Genomic DNA, 18796 nt, shown 5'->3' with positions numbered 1-18796 from the left:
GAACTTTTGAACTCCATGAACAAAACTGAAGTCTAAAGTAGTCCAGGGTTACTCAAACTCACTGTCTTCAGTATTTACTAATATATACCTATACAAATAGATGAAGGCTGTGGCTTACTTTTTGGTTCTTGCCCCATGCTATACTTTTGCTTGTCTCCCATCTTACCTGTCTGTGATCACTGTGCCCATATTGGCTGATCTATTGTTATTTCCCACAAATAACATATTTCTTGTATTTCCTACAAATACTATTTCATACAGATGGTTGTATTTGACACTTTTACCTGTTAGGAAATAAAATGAACAGTAGCTAGGAAGAAAATTATGGCTTCCACTTCATACTCAGCCTGATACTAAGAAACTTCTCTTAAAATTGGGGGAAAATATGAATATTAGGGTGAGAGAATACTAAATCTTGCTGTTTAAATTTCAAAAGTTTTAGTCATCCTAAAGTAAGTTAACAATATTTAAGCCTGATTTACGTTTAATTTCAGAATTCATTCTTTCTGGATAAATCTAGAGCATTTAAAGTGACATCCAAGATAAAACCTTTAAGGGATTTTTGCTGTAATTTGCCTCAGTAGTCTGACTCTTGTCCATACACTTCAAAGCAGATAAACCTAAGAATCAACTAGAGCCATCTGTTCTTAATTCTACACCTTAAACCTACATGCAGCTCATCTGTGGCTTCTACTTCTGTGGTAACTTCTCTGTTCTATTTTTTCTGTTCATAGCTATCATTTTTCTATTAAAACATATTAACTCCCGGTGCTCACAGGTAGGCACCTTAGCCCTATATTTAGAGTCTAGTTTAAACTTTTCAGTTTTATTTCCCACCACTGCCTATGCTTTAGAATATTCAAGAAATATATACTAAATATACCCTGTACTTACTTCTTCTCTGCATTTAGCTCACACCATTGTCACCGTTTTCAACTGTCTGATAGTATGGCTAGCTCTGTCTTAAGAGAGTCCTGGCTGAGGCCATTGCACTCTAGCATGGACAACAAGAGCGAAACTCTGTCTCAAAAACAAAACAAAAAAGAGTCCCGGCTGGCTGTATGCAGTGGCTCACACCTCAAATCCCAGCACTTTGGGAGGCTGAGGTGGAAGGATCCCTTGGGCCCAGGAGTTCAAGACCAGCCTGAGCAACTTAGGGAGACCCTGTCTCTAAAAGAAGGAAGGTAGGGAGGGAGGGGAAGCAGAGAGACTGAGGAAAGGAAAAAAAAGGAAGGGAAAGAATGAATGAATCCGGGCCAAATCAATTGTCAATTCCTTCGTGCTTTTTGTATTACACAAATGGTATTATGCTATGGAATATACTGTTCTGAAACTTTTTTTTTTTTCTTGAGGTGGAGTCTCGCTCTGTTGCCCAAGCTGTAGTGCAGTGGCATGATCTCACCTCACTGCAACCTCCGCCTCCCAGGTTCAAGCGATTATCCTGCCACAGCCTCCCAAGTAGCAGAAATTATAGGCTCGTGCCACCTCGCCCAGCTAATGTTTGTATTTTTAGTAGAGATGGGGTTTCACTGTGTTGGCCAGGCTGGTCTTGAACTCCTGACCTCAAGTGAGCCACCCGCCTCGGCCTCTCAAAGTGCTGGGATTTGAGGCATGAGCCACCGCGCCCGGCCTGAAACTTTTTATGTGTCATACATTCTAGACAGCTTTTCTGATTAACCTGTGGCTGAGTTATATTTTGTAAAAGGCTGTGTAATGTAAGTTTGTAATGTAAGATTTATTGTTTCTGGCCTTTTTTTTTTCCTATTACAAACAATGCTGAAATATTTTTGTATGTGTGGAAATATTTGTAGGATTAATTCCCATTGAAATTGTTCATTCAAAAGTTATGTGCATTTAATACAGTAATGGATAATGTATTCACCAAAATGCCCCCCCTCCTTTTTTTTTTTTTGAGACAGTCTCCCTCTGTCACCCAGGCTGAAGTGCAGTGAGTGATGTGATCACAGCTCATGCAGCCTCAGTCTTGAAGGCTGAAGCCATCCTGACACCTTATCCTCCCACTACAGGCATGTGCCACCATGCCCAGCAATTTTTTTTTTTTTTTTTTTAGCAGAGTTTCGCTCTTGTTGCCCGGGCTGGAGTGCAATGGCGCGATCTTGGTTCACTGTAGTCTCCACCTCCCGGGTTCAAGCAGTTCTGCCTCAGCATCCCAAGTAGCTGGGCTTACAGGCACCCGCCACCACGCCTGGCTGATTTTTGTATTTTTAGTATAGACAGGGTTTCACCACGTTGGCCAGGCTGTTTGCGAACTCCTGACCTCAGATGATCCGCCCACCTTGGCCTCCCAAAGTACAGGGATTACAGGCTTGAGCCATCATGCCCAGCCAGTTTGTAGTATTTTTAACCATGGAAATTCAACTTTTTATATGCTTATTTTCTAACCTCCTTGGTTGGTATATGTTTCATAAGGGCCAGGTCTGCATCTTATTCATCATTATAAATAATGATTCTACCTTATCTAGCATGGTGCCTTTTATAGATGATCAGTAAATAATAGTTTAGTCCTCCTGAAGCTGTAGGTAAAAAACCTCTCCTCCCTTCAGTCATTTTATAAAAGTTGAATAAGTTGAAAGTGACCAATCACAGGAGTTTCAGCAGTGAACAAACAACAACAAAAAACCCCCACATTTTCCACTTACTTATTTTAATCGGTGACGTTGAATTACAAGTCCTTGTAATGATCAGGAAGATGTTTAACAAGCTAAGTTAACCACTGCATATGTAATGGGCAAGTGATGTTCGAATTTCTTGATGTGACTTTAAACTCTAAAGAAGTCCTCATGCAAAAAGAAATCATAACCAGTTAAGAAAACTACAAGAACTTTCTTAAGCTAATCATGATCCTCTTTAAGTATATAAACTATCAAACTATTAGCTAATCATAGAAGGGAAAGGACTTTTCCCCCATCACCCCTCCCCTTTCTATTAGAGTGAATCAGATATAATCATGATTGTGTCAAAAGTTCAAAAGGGAAAATGGAAGGTAAAATGAGCTGAATTGGCACTCTTCTCTCAACATTGTACCTGTAAGCTTGATATGTTGTTTCAGAGATTAACTTTATAGACTTCCGTACCCAGAAGTATGAAAATTCTTAGGGGACTCTTTTCACAAGCTTGATCTTAACGTATTTGAATAAAGAGAGCAGTTAATCCCCTTTGTAAAGTAATTTGAGAGGAGGGAATTCAGAATGTAAAATCTCACCTGCAGAAAACACTCAGCTCTGTAAAGGCCTTTTTATCTTTAAGACACTTACAAAGACTTAATATTTTAATGCGGAAGGGTGAACTTGGTTAAAAAGCCAATAGGTGAAATTAGAGAGAAATAATCCAGTGCTTTCTTTCTGGGAATTATTCTACTCTCCAGGGGACCTAATTTTATTCCCTGTGGGGAATGAGAATACCCTCTGTACAACAAGCCAGCATCTTTAAATATAAGCTTGACTTTTAGTATAATAAGGGTCTTGTTAGGTGCAGTTATTTCCTTAGTCATTAATACAATGAACAAATGTTGTGGTTACCTGGGAAAGAAAATTCAAGTGCTTTTAAATCTCTTGTGAGATTTGGTTTCATGCTTGAAACCTATACACTGTTATGCCCAATAGCATCTGTTGAGAATTCTAAGCTATAAGGTATACAACATAGAGAAGTTAATACACTTAGGAAAAAATTGAGACCACTACAAAATGGATGTCAGGTCCTTAATAAAAAGCTTTTATTGTGTTGAGTGACAGCTATTTACCAGTGGCATTAAGCTTAACAAACAGGTAGAACTTTCTTAGGAGTTAATATCACAAGATGATGTCCCTGTATACACAGTAGGAAGCCAGTCTTTCCTTCAGGTGGCACTTAACGTCTTTCTTCCCGTTGTAAAACACTTTGCAGTTCTGTGCAAATTCTCTGCTAATTAATTCAAGGTCTGAATTAACAGACAGAATGTAATCTAAGAGAATATATAGTGTTGAGTAGTATTTTTGGTAGAGTATGGCATTAGTTATTGTGTTAAGTCATTTCTGTCACCTACAAACTCTGTGATATTTTGCACATTTTGAAATCTTTTTGGCTGGGCACGGTGGCTCATGCCTGTAATCCCAGCTCTTTGGGAGTCCAATACAGGTGGATTCCTTGTACTCGGGAGTTCAAGACCAGCCTGAGCAACATGGTGAAACCCTGTCTCTACCAAAAGTACAAAAATTAGCCAGGTGTGATGGCATGTGCCTGTAGGCTGAGCTACATAGGGGGTTGAGGTGGGAGAAATTACTTGACCCTGCTGTGATCATGCCGCTGCTCTCCAGCCTGGGTTAGAGTGAGATCCTGTCTCAAATAAAATAAAATCTATCTTCTTTTTTTTTTTTTTTTTTTTTTTTTTGAGAGAGGGTCTCTTTCATTGCCCATGCTGGAGTGCAGTGGTACAATCACAGTTCACTACAGTCTTGAACTCCTGGGTTCAAGAGATCCTCCTATCTCAGCCTCCCAAGTAGTTAGGACCACAGGCACATGCCACCATGCCCAGTAAATTTATTTTATTTTTTGTATAGATGGAATCTTTTTATGTTTCCCAGGCTGGTAACTCTTGGCGTCAAGCAGTCCTCCCACCTCAGCCTCCCAGAGCACTAGGATTACAGGCATGAGCCACCATGCCAGGCCTGAAATCTCTTCTTAATTATAAAATACTGGTCTCATACCACTCCTAATAGTCTTTAGTGTCTTTAGTCATAAACCATTTTTTATTGGATTTGGTAACATCTTTTTTTTTTTTTTTTTAGTCAAGAGTCTTGCTGTCGCTCAGGCTGGAGTGCAGTGGAGCGATCTTTGGCTCACTGCCACCTCCACCTCCTGGGTTCAAGCAGTTCTCCTGCCTCAGCCTCCCAAGTAGCTGGGATTACAGGCGCCCACCACCATGCCCAGCTAAGTTTTATATTTTTAGTGGAGACGGGGTTTCACCGTATTGGTCAGGCTATTGGTCAGGCTGATCTCTTGCTGGTCTCGAACTCCTGACCTCGTGATCCTCCTACCTCGGCCTCCCAAAGAGCTGGGATTACAGACGTGAGCCACCCCGCCAGGCCTAGCATATTTTTTCTTTAAAAGGAATCCAGTAAAAGATAATAGAAATCTTTCTTGTTACTTTTTTTTAAATTTAGAAGTTGACTGAAGTGGCAACAAGTAGCCTTTGCAATCTTATAAAGAATAAAGTCTCCAGAAATTTTCTTACATTCTAGTGTAACTTCCAAGTACTGGGTGTTATGTTTTCGGTTCTTGCCCTCGCTTTTAAAGCTCTGGGTTTATGAGCTTGGTCTACTGAGTATGATTTAATTTCCTACTAGTGGTAAGACCACAGACACTGTATGCAGCACTTTCCCTGCTGTTTTTGGCATTTTTTAGGTGGCCGTTAAGAATAATGTTTTATTTAGGTCTTTTTTTATGCAAGATCTAATCTAGTCCTCTTAACAAAATATTTTGTTTTCATTTAAAAGTAGCTAAGTGGGCGGGTTACGGTGGCTCACACCTGTAATCCCAGCACTTTGGGAGGCTGAGGTGGGTGGATCATGAGGCCAGGAGATGGAGACCATCCTGGCTAACACGGTGAAACCCATCTCCACTAAAAATACAAAAAATTAGCCAGGCGTGGCGGCTGGGCCTGTAGTCCCAGCTACTTGGGAGGCTGAGGCAGGAGAATGGCATGACCCTAGGCTGCGGAGCTCGCAGTGAGCCGAGATCGTGCCACTGCACTCCAGCCTGGGCAACAGAGCAGACTCCGTCTCAAAAAATAAAATAAAGTAAAGTGAGCCAGCACAGTGGTATGACCCTGCAGTCCCAGCTACCCGGGAGGCCAAGGCGAGAGGATTGCTTGAGCCCAGGAGTTTAAATCCAGCCTGGGCAATGCAGTGAGACCCTCTCTCTGGGAGAAGAAAAAGAATTTCTACGTCAATGGGCAGTGATAGGCATTGAGACATAAGTTGGGGTTTTGCTATAATGAATGAGCACCAAGAAAATTAAATTTTAAAAATGAAAAGGTTAGTTGTATTTCCCCTATGAGGACTGTTTGCTGAGGTACTAGCTAGAAGAATAGTCAAGAGCTAACCTTTTTTCACCCCTGCTTAGTTGACATTTTTAAAGCTCACCAAAATAATAAGAAAATGACCTATATTTATGTAGATAGCCCCAGGCAGAATGACATCCAAAAGCATGCATACAAAGGTACATTTAAAAGTTGTATTCTTGTGTAAATACTTTTAAAGAACTAGTGGGCCAGGCAGTGGCTCAGGCCTGTAAGCCTAGCACTTTGGGAGACTGAGGCGGCAGATCACATGAGATCACGAGTTTGTGATCAGCCTGGCCAACATGGTGAAACCCCGCCTGTACTAAAAATACAAGAAAATTAGCCAGGCCTGGTGGCAGGTGCCTGTAATCCCAGCTACTTGGGAGGCTGAGGCAGGAGAATCACTTGAACCCAGGAGGCGTAGGTTGCAGTGAGCCAAGATCGCATCTCTGCCTGGGCGACAGAGCGAGACTCTGTCTCAGAAAAAAAAAAGAACTAGCAAAGTTTTTTTTTGTTGTGGGTAAAAGGTCATCTTAAAAACCTCATGATTTCGGCCGGGTGCGGTGGCTCATGCCTGTAATCCCAGCACTTTGGGAGGCCGAGGTGGGCAGATCACCTGAGGTCAGGAGTTCAAGACCAGCCTGGACAACATGGTAAAACCCCATCTCTACAAAAATACAAAAATGAGCGGGGCATGATGGTGGGTGCCTGTAATCCCAGCTACTCGGGAGGCTGAGGTGGAGAAATCACTTGAACCTGGGAGGTGGAGGTTGCAGTGAGCCGAGATCGTGCCATTGCACTCCAGCCTAGGCAACAAAGCGAGATTCTGTCTCAAAAAAAAGAAAAAGAAAGTCATGATTTCTTTTGGTAAGGTAATCAGATTTGCCATATTATCAATTGGCAAGCCTAGATTCCCCCATTCCTCCATTTTTTTGACGTTTCCTTAATGTACTTCAATTTAGGAGTAACTTTTTTTGTTTCAGACAAATCTTCCTATTTTCAAGCTGAAAGAATCTACTGTTAGAAGAAGATACAGTGACTTTGAATGGCTGCGAAGTGAATTAGAAAGAGAGAGCAAGGTAAGAATGATTCGAAATGTGGTTTTAAAGCAAAACATTCCAAGTTTTAATGTTTAATATTTCTCAGGAAAATGATCTTGAATAAAATGGGTAAAAGCAAATGTGATTTCTGTTTTTCAAATAGTTCGATGTCATTTTATAGAGGTAGAGTCTTTGTAAATTTTCCTTAGAACTCTTTCTCTTGTCTACTTTGGCTCAGTTGAGGTCTTTGCTGACTCACACTTGATTAACACTTCTTAGAATCTTCTTGCTATTACTTCCTTCCTTTCCCTCGTCGTCCTATTCCATCTTCCCCTCTCCACACACTTAAGCCAGGTTTCTCTTTCTCAGTACATTTTATAAATGTCAGTGTATTTCCAATTTTGTTTTATTGACACATAAGTTTTTTTCATCACACATGTGTTCATGTAACAGAAGTTTCATAAAGCGGTAATGACCTCACTCTGTGTGGTATATGTTGATACTCTTCAGATTAGCGTTTTTAAATGATGGCTGTGATCCACTAATTGGTTGCTGCCTGCAATTTAAAAACACTGTTACCTGCCTGATCTTCTTAGAATAGAATTTGGTAGCTTTGGCTTCAAAATAAGTTAAAGCAAGGTCTCACTTTGATGTCTCTCATTTCAGCCCTGCCTCAGAATGACATCAGAGGCAAGGAGTCATGGAAGGACATGGTATGCTCAGAATGATGAAAAGTTATTTTGTGACTAGAAAGTAGGTGAAAAGAAGTGGGTATGGTAGGAGTCCTGAACTAGATGAAGGCTAGTTTGTACTCATTTCTCAAGTTTAATAAGGGTTTTGGTTTGTTTTTTTTTTTTCTGTTTCTAGCTTAAAAATGGCTGCATAAGAGCACAAAATATGCAGATAATAGCATTCCAACAAAAATATAAAGAAGGCCAAGCATGGTGGCTCATGCCTGTAATCCCAGTACTTTGGTAGGCTGAGTCAGGAGGATCTCCTGAGCCCAGGAGTTCAAGACCAGCCTGGGCAACATTGTGAGTCACGCCCCATCTCTTCCAAAATGTTTAAATAGGAATAAAACTAGAAATACAAAATCCATGTTAAGAAAGCTCTAAAACTTTACCAAAAAAAATAAGACCTAAATAAAGAGGGACCAGGTGCAGTGGCTTACGCCTGTAATCCCAGCACTTTGGGAGGCCAACGCCAATGGATCACTTACGCTCAGGAGCTCGAGACCAGCCTGGGCAACATGCGAAACCCCATCGCTACCAAAAATACAAAAATTAGCCAGGCATGGTGACATGCACCTGTAGTCCCAGCACTCAGGAGGCTGAGGCAAGAGGATCACTTGAGCCCAGGAGGCAGAGATTGAAGTGAGCTGTAGTCTCGCAACTGCACTCCAGCACGGGCACCAGAACCAGACCCTGTCTCAAAAAAAAAAAAAAAAAAAGTGTGATACTGTATTCATTGTAATACTGTGTTCCTCGTTTGGAATATTTACTTTTGAAGATTTGTTTATTTTATGAACATTTTAGAGAGCTCGTTCTTTGTGTTCTAGGAGTTATGGGTAGAGCTATGAACAAATTAAGGTCCCCTCTTTTATGGTGCTTATATCTTATTAGGTAAATTGCGGCGGGGAGGGGGTTGTTGAAGAGAAGGCAGGAAAAATGTAGTAAAATATATAGATGTCATATGATGAGAAGCTCTAAAAAAAAAATAAGACAAAGCTAAACTAAGGGAAGTAGGAAGTGCCAGGGGAGCCACTCTCATATAGAGCGCAGGGAAGGCCTCGCTCTAGGTGACATTAGCAGAGACCTGCATGAAGTAGAGCAGTATCTTCTAACTTATTTATAAATTCATAAGATTCTAGTAGAAATTTCAGTAGGGGTGTTTATAAACTTGCAGATTTATATATGAGCTTTAGAATCAGTAAAAACTCAAGAATAACCAAAAAATATTTTCAGCATATAGTGGGCAGCAGGTGTTTGTTCTACCAGACGTCAAAACATATCTTAGGCCGGGCGCGGTGGCTCAAGCCTGTAATCCCAGCACTTTGGGAGGCCGAGACGGGCGGATCACAAGGTCAGGAGATCGAGACCATCCTGGCTAACACGGTGAAACCCCGTCTCTACTAAAAAAAAAAAAATACAAAAAAATAGCCGGGCGAGGTGGTGGGCGCCTGTAGTCCCAGCTACTCGGGAGGCTGAGGCAGGAGAATGGCGTGAACCCGGGAGGCGGAGCTTGCAGTGAGCTGAGATCCGGCCACTGCACTCCAGCCTGGGCGACAGAGCGAGACTCCGTCTCAAAAAAAAAAAAAAAAAAACATATCTTAAAGCTATAGTAATTCAAACAATGTGGTGTAGTCATATGGCACTTAATGATGAGAATACATTTTAAGAAATGCATCCTTAGGTGATTTCATTGTTTGTGCAAACATCATATGAGTATACTCACACAAACGCAGGTGGTGTAGCCTGCTACACACCTAGGCTATATGGTACAGCTTATTGCTCCTAGACTACAAACCTATCCAACATGTTACTGTACTGAATAGTACAGGCAGTTGTAACACAGTGGGAAGCATTTATGCATCTAAACATAGAAAAGATATGGTAAAAAATACAGCGTGGAAGAATTTTTTTTTTTTTTTTTTTAAGCACTGACAATTTTTTAAATGGTACACCTGTATAGGGCACTTACCGTAAATGGAGCTTGCAGGATTGAAAGTTGTTCTGGGTGAGTCAGCTAGTACGTGGCAAGTGAATGTGAAGACCTAGGACATTCCTGTTTATTACTGCAGGCTTTATAAACACTGTACATTGAAATTTATAAAATATTTTTCTTCAATAATCTTAGCTTAGTTTTTAAACTTTTTACTTTAACTCTTTGACTCTTGTAATTTAACACTTAGCTTAAAACACAAACATATTGAACAACTGTACAAAAATATGTTCTTTATATTCTTATTTTATAAGCTGTTCTCTATTTAAAATTTTTTTAACTTTTTCTTAAAAGTTAAGTCACAAATATACATAGGAGCCTAGGCCTGCACACAATCAGGATCACCAAGACATTTCTAGGCAATAGGAATTTTTTACCTCCATTATAATCTTATGGCACAACCATTATTATCTTATGTGGTCCATCTCTGATGGAAACACTGTTATGCAGTGTATATTGCTTTAGGTTGGGCAGATAGATGAGTGGAATGTAATAGAGTTTAGACTTTGACCCATGTATTTATAGGGAATTTAGTTCATAACAAAAATAACATTGTCATTCAGTGGGAAAGGAATTCAGCAAATGTAGTTGAAATATTTGTCTATTAGGAAATAAAGATTTGTGTCTCACTATATACAAATTACAGATGGTTAGGAGATTGATAGATTAATTGATTGACAGAGTCTTGCTCTGTTGCCCAAGCTGGAATGCAGTGGTGTGATCATAGCATACTATAACATCCTCCAACTCCTGGTCTCAAGTGATTGTCCTGCCTCAGCCTCCCAAGTAGCTGGGACTACAGGCATGAGCCACCATGTCCAGCTAATTTTTAGAATTTTTTTGTAAGAACGGGGTTTCACTATGTTGCCCAGGCTGGTCTCGAACTCCTGGCCTCAAGTAATCCTTCTGCCTTGGCCTCCCAAAGTGCTGGAATTACAGGCATGAGCCAGCACACCTAGCTGAGAAGTGTCTTGATACATAGGCTTTGGGCTTTGCTTCACATACCATGTGGCACACTGGAAATGTTTAATAAACTTTTGCTGAATAGTATATTTTGCTTTTTAAAATTATTATTATTTTTAGTAGAGATGGGGTTTCACCATGTTAGCAAGACGGTCTCGATCTCCTGGCCTCGTGATCTGCCCACCTTGGCCTCCCGAAGTGTTGGAATTACAGGTGTGAGCTACCCCGCCCGGCCGCTTTTGTTTTTAGTAACAGCTTTATTGAGATATAATTCACATACCATGCTCTTCACCCATTTGAAGTGTATAATTCATTGGTTGTTAATATGTTTGCAGAGTTATGCAACCATCACTATTTTAGAGCACTAGTCAATTTCAGAGCATTTTTATCACCCATTAAAAGAAACCCTGTCCCCATTAGTAGTCACTACTGATTTTTCCTGAACCCTTCCTCACTCAGCCTGAGACAACCACCTGCTAGTCTCCTTTCTCTGTGGATTTGCCCATTCTGGACATACATAAATGGAAGCCCAGAATATGTGATCTTTTGTGTCTGGCTTCTTTCACTTAACATGTTTTCACAGTTCATGCTTTTCTAACATGCATCAGTACTTCATTTTGTTTTATTCCTAAATAATATCCTATTGTATGCTTATACCACATTTTATTTATCCACTTATTTGGTGGACATTTGGTTCTACTTTTTGGCTGTTTTTAGTAGTGCTGCTGTGAACATTTATGCATAGGTTTGTGTCTACATGTGTTTTCATTTCTTTTCAGTATATACCTACCAGTACATTGCTGGGTCATATCATAACTCTTTTTAACCTTTCGAGGAATTGGCAGACTGTTTTTCCAAAGCAGCTGCATGATTTTAACATTCTTACAAGCAATGTGAAGTTCTACGTTTCTCCACATCCCTACTAATTAATTGCCTGTCTTCTTTATTATAGCTATCCTACCGTTTGTGAAGGGGTATTGCATTGTGGTTTTGATTTTTATTTCTCTGATGGCCACTAATGTTGATTTTTTTTCATGTACTTACTGGCCGTTTATGTATCTTCTTTGGAGAAATCTTTATTGAGATCTTTTGCCTTTTTAAATGGGTTCATCTTTTTTATTATAGAGTTATGTCGAGAATATATAAGACTCTTAGAGTTCCCTATCAGATACGTATTTTGCATGTATCTCCCAGTCTGTGGGTTGTTTTTCACTTTCTTGATGTTGTCTTTTGAAGCACAATACTTCACATTTAACATTAGACCAGTTAAATATATTGAGAGTTAAATCCATGTGAAAGTTGTACTCGTATTACAGTATTGGAAAGAACAGTGTAATCAAGTTATTTTGTGGTATATTAGTACTTTTAACTAAGATCTATTAAACTAAGCTAGAAATTAGCCGACATGTATTGTAGTCAGATCTTTAGCTTTTATTCTAGTTTACTTTAGCTTTCAATATATTATGCTCACCAGATACTCTGTTTCTCACCCCACATGCATGCACATATCTTTGCATTCGTGACCTTTTAATTAGTATTAGATTTTTTCTTTTCTTTTTTTTTTTTTTTTTGAGACGGAGTCTGGCTCTTGCCCAGGCTGGAGTACTGTGGTGCAATCCCGGCTTACTGCAGTCTCTGCCTCCCAGGCTCAAGCAATTCTGCCTCAGCCTCCTGAGTAAAGGGGTTACAAGCATGCACCACCATGCCCAGCTAATTTTTTGTATATTTAGTAGACACAGGGTTTCACCATGTTGGCCAGGCTGATCTCGAACTTCTGACCTCAGGTGATCTGCCCACCTTGGTCTCCTGAAGTACTGGGATTACAGGTGTGAGCTACCGCACCCAACCTGGCGTTAGAATTCCAATTAGGTGTTTCCAGACTGCTTTAGCAAAAATAATATGATGTAGAAGAGAATCTTAGCTGGATAAGCCATTTATGATTTTTATAGGTCATTAATCCTGTTGCCTACCACCTCACCATCCATTTGAATGACTAGTTTGAATATGTTAGGAAGAATGTATCTCTACAGAGGATAATATAGCAATCCTTTTCTTAAATTTCCCTTATATATGAAATTTATATATATTTAATTTTATATATATATTCTTAAATTTTTTTATCATTTTCCTTCTTTCTTTAACCGACATCCTCGAGCCATACTTTTCTTAAGTTTCATGCTAAATTCTACCCTGAATTAATGGTGGTCGTTTATTTAACACACTGGTTCTAGATTCCTTTTTTAAATAATAATTGTGTAGATACAGATATTTTTCCCTGCTCACCAGATAGCCATTCTACTGGAACTTAATGGTTAGCATTCCTTTGTTTCTCAGTTATAAAAGGTCCCTGCAGATTTTAACTCTTAGCTAAACAGATGCTAACATGGGAGTGAGATCTAAGAATGCTAGCATAAATTTACAGAGATAAATCCTTAGATATCTTCATCATTGGTCATCTGGGGAGAGTAAATCTAGGAAGGGATTATAAAGTTTATTTGGATGTTTCTTTTTTTGTTTTTATTTTGTTTTTTGTTAATCTACATGAAGTCGAGTTGTTCTTTCCCATTTTTACCCTATTGAATTTTGTTTGAGGATAAACTCCTTGGTGTAGAAACTGTATCAAGGGTTTAAAGTTTTAATTTTTTTGAATATGTGTAATTTTTATTATTAGTGAAAAGAAATATATATATGTATCAGTTTACTATCTATATTTCTCCTTGTTCTAATTGTTTGCTTACACATTTTTCTGTTTGGTTTTAAAGTAAGGATCCAGCTAAGTGGTTGGTCATTTAACAGATATTTGAGCTTCTGTTGTATGCCCAGTTTTTCTTAAAATAACCACAAAAAGCCTAAGACAGGGGTCTTGATTTGAAGACATTAGTATGATAGATTGGTGGTTTTCCACCAAAGACAGTTTTATCCCCCGGGAGGGGAGACATTTGACACTGTCTAGAGACAGTTTTTATTGTCTCAGCGGGGGGTGCTATGATGTCTAGTGGGTAGAGGCCGGGGATACAGCTAAAGAAAAGAATGCCAGTCTGGACAACATGGTGAAACACCATCTCCACAAAAAATAGAAAAATTAGCCAGGCATGGTGGCATGCTGTGTGCCTGTAGTGTCCCAGCTATTCAGGAGGCTGACACAGGAGGATCACCTGAGTCTGGGGGAGGCTGCAGTGAGCCATGATTGCACCATGGAACTCCAGCCTGGGTGACAGAGCAAGACCCCATCTCAAGAAAGAAAATAATGCACAAGAAAGCCCCCCTGTACAAAAATTACCTGATTCTCAATAATGCTAGGATAGAGAAACCAAAGAAACCTGTGAAATAGCTAGGTGCTATTTAATCAAAACAAGTATTTTGAGCTCCAGAATAACATTTTTAAAAATTTATTTATTTATTTTTAAGACGGGGTCTCGCTGTCACCTAGGCTGGAGTGCAGCAATGTGATTTTAGCTCACTACAGTCCTGAACTCCTGTATTCAAGTGATCCTCCCACCTCTGCCTCCTAAGTAGCTGGGACTACAGGCTCACACCACCACACCCCGCTAAGTTTTTTTTTATTTTTGTAGACATGTGTCCAGGCTTGTGTCAAACTCCTGGTCTCAAGCAATCCTCCCGCCTTCCTTGGCCTCCCAAGTGCGGGGATTGCAGACGTGAGCCACTGCACCTGGCCTATAATAATATTTGAGCTCCGGATAATTCCCAGAAGGGAGAGATCGCAGGAGTTGACCCTTGGTTAGGCTTTGAAGGGGAAAATTTGGGATCTTCCTATAGTGCGGGAAGGGAGAAATGACAGGTCTTTGGGAAAATACAGCAGGATAGGGCATTTGGGAGAAAGTTGACTTGTTTCTTAATTTAGGAAACAGAATAGTGACAACTAGAGTTATTGATATTTTGTCCACCTCAGACACAAACAGGAAAGACTATAATGCAGATGGTAAGAGGTTGAAGAAACCAGAATTCTTTTTTTTTTTTTTTTTTTGAGATGGAGTCTCGCTCTGTCGCCCAGGCTGGAGCGCACTAGCGTGATCTCTGCTCACTGCAAGCTCCGCCTCCCGGGTTCACACCATTCTCCTGCTTCAGCCTCCAGAGTAGCTGGGACTACAGGCGACCGCCACCACGCCCGGCTAATTTTTTGTGTTTTTTAGTAGAGATGGGGTTTCACCGTGTTAGCCAGGATGATCCTGACCTCATGATCCGCCCACCTTGGCCTCCCGAAGTTCTGGGATTACAGGTGTGAGCCACCGCGCCTGGCTGAAACCAGAATTCTTATCTAACCATGTTGCAGAGAGAACATTAACATTTCTTCATTTAATTGAGAGTTGATTTTGATCTCTGCAGTTTCTATTGCAAGAAGGCATTGACTTCTCCAAGTGGCATCACAAGTGTCTGAGGGGCATGGTAACCTTTATTTCAGTATTGTGAGTGTTCTCTTTGTATACCTGTGCTTCGATAAGGCCAAGAAAATTAATATAAGCTCTGGGCCCTGCCTTTAAGTTAGGAGCTTTTGTCTGATGAGCTATTCTGCATTTGTCTAAACATTTGGTCTTTTTTCAGTGTATTTTTTGCTCTTTTATATTTAAACTAGTTTGACCAGGTGATGGCTGCCATAGTGAGGACATGCTTTGTGTTCATGCTGTGCTCTATACATTTTCACAACCAGTCATCATGATCAAGAACTTTCTGTCTTCATGTTTTAGGTCGTAGTTCCCCCACTCCCTGGGAAAGCATTTTTGCGTCAGCTTCCTTTTAGAGGAGATGATGGAATATTTGATGACAATTTTATTGAGGAAAGAAAACAAGGGCTGGAGCAGTTTATAAACAAGTAAGTGCTTCCTATTCCTCAAAGTGTAGCAGTGAGGTATGTTTTGAGACTACTTTAAGTGACTACTTATAGTTTAGATGTTAAACTAAACTGCACTGTTGCCTTTTAGCCATTTCCTAACTTTTCATATCATTTAAACAAAGTAAAAGTATCCGACAAGTTGAATATCATGTGATAAATATTAACACACTTGAGTGATTGAAATGAGTATCTTTGTGTTGACCTAAGTTTTGTATTTGTTTTTCTTGGTTAATTTATGCAAATTACATTTAAAATTACGGCATTTAAAAAATACAGTTTTACTTATGATTCTTTCTGATTTAAGGTATGTTCTAGCATGAACAATAAAACTTACAATATACTTGCAATCATCTTGTCTGATTGCAGATGGAGGTATTAGCATGTCTTGTATAAAGGTGCACATTTTTAATTTTCATGGTAAAATGTATTTTAAAAATGTAAGAGGACTTAGGATTGTTTCTCTCTTACTTTAGAAACTCTTGATAAGCTCAAACCAATATTTTTAGCTTTTAATTTTATTCCCGTTTGAAATACAGCTATTTTGTAAAGTAATAGAAAGCCAAAATGATAGAAAGATTTATGCCAAGAAAGACCTTACTGTAATTGTGCATTGGCCTTAAACTAGGAAAAGTAAATCAAATCCTACAGAATATGGTAATATGAGCTTACACTTTAAATTTTATCTAGTGATTTGAAGATGCATGAGTGGTAAACAGAAGAGAAAGGGTTACATAAAGCCCTTGGTTATCTACTGTAGCACTCAATCTTCATTGTCTATAAACCTTTTTTTTTTTTTTTTTTTTTTTGACAAAGTCTTGCTCTGTCACCCAGGCTTTGGAGTGTAGTGGTGCAATCTCGGCTCACTGAAACCTCCACCTCCCAGGTTCAAGTGATTCTCATGCCTCAGCCACCTGAGTAGTTGGGATTATAGGTGCACACCATAGTGTCTGGCTTATTTTTGTGTTTTTAGTAGAGACAGGGGTTTGCCATATTGGCCAGGCTGATCTCGAACTTCTGACCTCAAGTGATCTGCCTGCCTCAGTCTCCCACAGTGCTGGGATTACAAGCATGAGCCACCACGCCTGGCCTATATTAGATGTTTTTAAGTTGTAAGATAAGAGTCTGGTTGCCCAGTCCGGTTTTAAGCAGGCAAAAACAAAATGCCTGGATATTTGTGCCTGTTTTTTTTAGTATTTGGGGCTTTTATTGAACTTCATTCTATTTCTAACTTCAATCCTGTATCTTCTCCTCTTTAAAATAGATTCTGGCCTGGTGCAGTGGATCACACCTATAATCCCAGTACTTTGGGAGGCCGAGGTGCGCAGATCACTTGAGGTCAGGAGTTCCAAGGCCACATGGCAAAACCCTGTCTCTACTAAAAATACAAAAATTAGTGGGGCGTGGTGGTGCACGCCGGTAGTCTCAGCTACTCAGGAGGCTGTGGCAGGAAAATCGCTTGAACCTGGCAGGTGGAGGTTGCAGTGAGCTGAGATCACGCTACTGCACCCCAGCCTGAGTGACAGAACAACACTTTATCTCAAAAAAAAAGTTCTTACGATCAATTGACATGTTTCACTTTTAACATTAAAATTAAAGTTTCTTATGAATACACCAGCTATATGTAAAGCTAATTGGATACATGTACCACAAGCAGTGAAAAATTTGTGATTAAATGTTTTCTAAATTAAGAGTTGTGAACCAAACAAAAGAACATATGCCATTAGTTGATAGTGCATAGCTTTATGGACAGTCCAGAATAATACTTATTAGTAAACTGTACATGCTTCTGGGCCAAGCACGGTGGCTCATGCCTGTAATCCCAGCACTTTGGGAGGCTGAGGTGGACAGATCACTTGAGGTCAGGGATTTGAGACCAGCCTGGCCAACATGGTGAAACCCCATCTCAAGTAAAAATTAGCTGGGCATAGTGGTGCACGCCTGTAGTCCTAGCTACTCAGAGGGCTGAGGCACAAAATCACTTGAACCCAGGAGATGGAGGTTGCCATGAGTCAAGATCAGGCACTGCACTCCAGCCTAGGCAACAGAGCAAGACTCCATCTCAAAAAAAAAAAAATTATATATACTTCTTAACCTTAAAATATGTGTTTTGAACTCCCCCACCTTGTGTAAAATGTTGGACTAAATTTGTATTTTTTATTCTTAGGGTCGCTGGTCATCCTCTGGCACAGAATGAACGTTGTCTTCACATGTTTTTACAAGATGAAATAATAGATAAAAGCTATACTCCATCTAAAATAAGACATGCCTGAAATTTGGCAAGAAGGGGCAAAAATGTGACTATTAATGATTGATAAGCACCAGTGAAGAAGTTCTAACTTTTAGCATGCTGCACAGAAACTGGTATAACATGCCTTCAGTATACTAACACTCATATGCTCAGTTTTGTTTTGTTTTGGCAGTTGACAAGAAGTTAATTTGCTTTAGTGAAAATCCCTCATTCCAGCCTTTCTATATAAATAGCTCTTCCTTGCTGTTTTAATGTGGTGCACACTGTAGCCTCACAAACCTGTTATTCCAATGTAATCTGCAGTGTCCTAACTAAAGTTACTGGCTTGGTCTTATTTGCACAGTTTTTGTGTCTTGTTTGCTTCTTGCATCTGATTAACTAGAATATTTCTCTTTCCCCCTTTTAATGTGTGATGTCACTTGACCCAATTTATGTGTAGGAGCACTACACCATTGGTTTCCAGTACTGCACACATCAGATACATACTTGTGTGCAGAAAGTATCTTCCTGCAGGCTTGTAATACCCTTCACATGGAAGATTAATGAGGGAAATCTTTATATTCTGTATAAAAACAAAATCAAATTTATATACTAAAATCATTTGTCTAAAAATTTAAGTTGTTTTCAAATAAAAATTAAAATGCGTTTCTGATATGCACTGATTGTGTTGCCTCCAGCTTTTCTTCGCTCTCCATGAGTGACTGCTTAAGTCACTTGTTGAGAGGGATTATTTACTAATTATATACTTCTCATTCCTGTCATTCCATTCCCTTTAAACAGTGGTGACATCAGTATACTTCCACCCATTGAATGGGGTGTTTTCAACAACAACAAAAGTGATATACTAAAAAATTTATTCCTTAAGACTTACTGAATCATTTTGAAGCACTTTTGTGTATTTCAAAACTGTTTTATAA

General features: G+C 39.6%; 1 protein-coding gene across 1 annotated transcript in view; it reads left to right on the top strand.

Moving 5' to 3' along the window:
* The window catches only part of SNX3 (sorting nexin 3), a 49763-nt gene extending 31226 nt beyond the window's left edge, over positions 1–18537 (top strand). Inside the window, exons 2-4 of the mRNA XM_005551526.4 lie at positions 7042–7137; positions 15486–15610; positions 17796–18537. Of these exons, the coding sequence (XP_005551583.1) occupies positions 7042–7137; positions 15486–15610; positions 17796–17901 (327 nt within the window). The 3' untranslated portion in view covers positions 17902–18537. The remainder of the gene's footprint in view (positions 1–7041; positions 7138–15485; positions 15611–17795) is intronic.
* Positions 18538–18796: the final 259 nt, after the last annotated feature.

This window comes from Macaca fascicularis, chromosome 4 (assembly GCF_037993035.2).
Source record: "Macaca fascicularis isolate 582-1 chromosome 4, T2T-MFA8v1.1".
In the NCBI taxonomy this organism is placed as follows: Eukaryota; Metazoa; Chordata; class Mammalia; order Primates; family Cercopithecidae; genus Macaca; species Macaca fascicularis.
The sequence above is the reverse complement of the archived record's forward strand: the minus strand, read 5'-3'. Positions and strand labels throughout refer to the sequence as shown.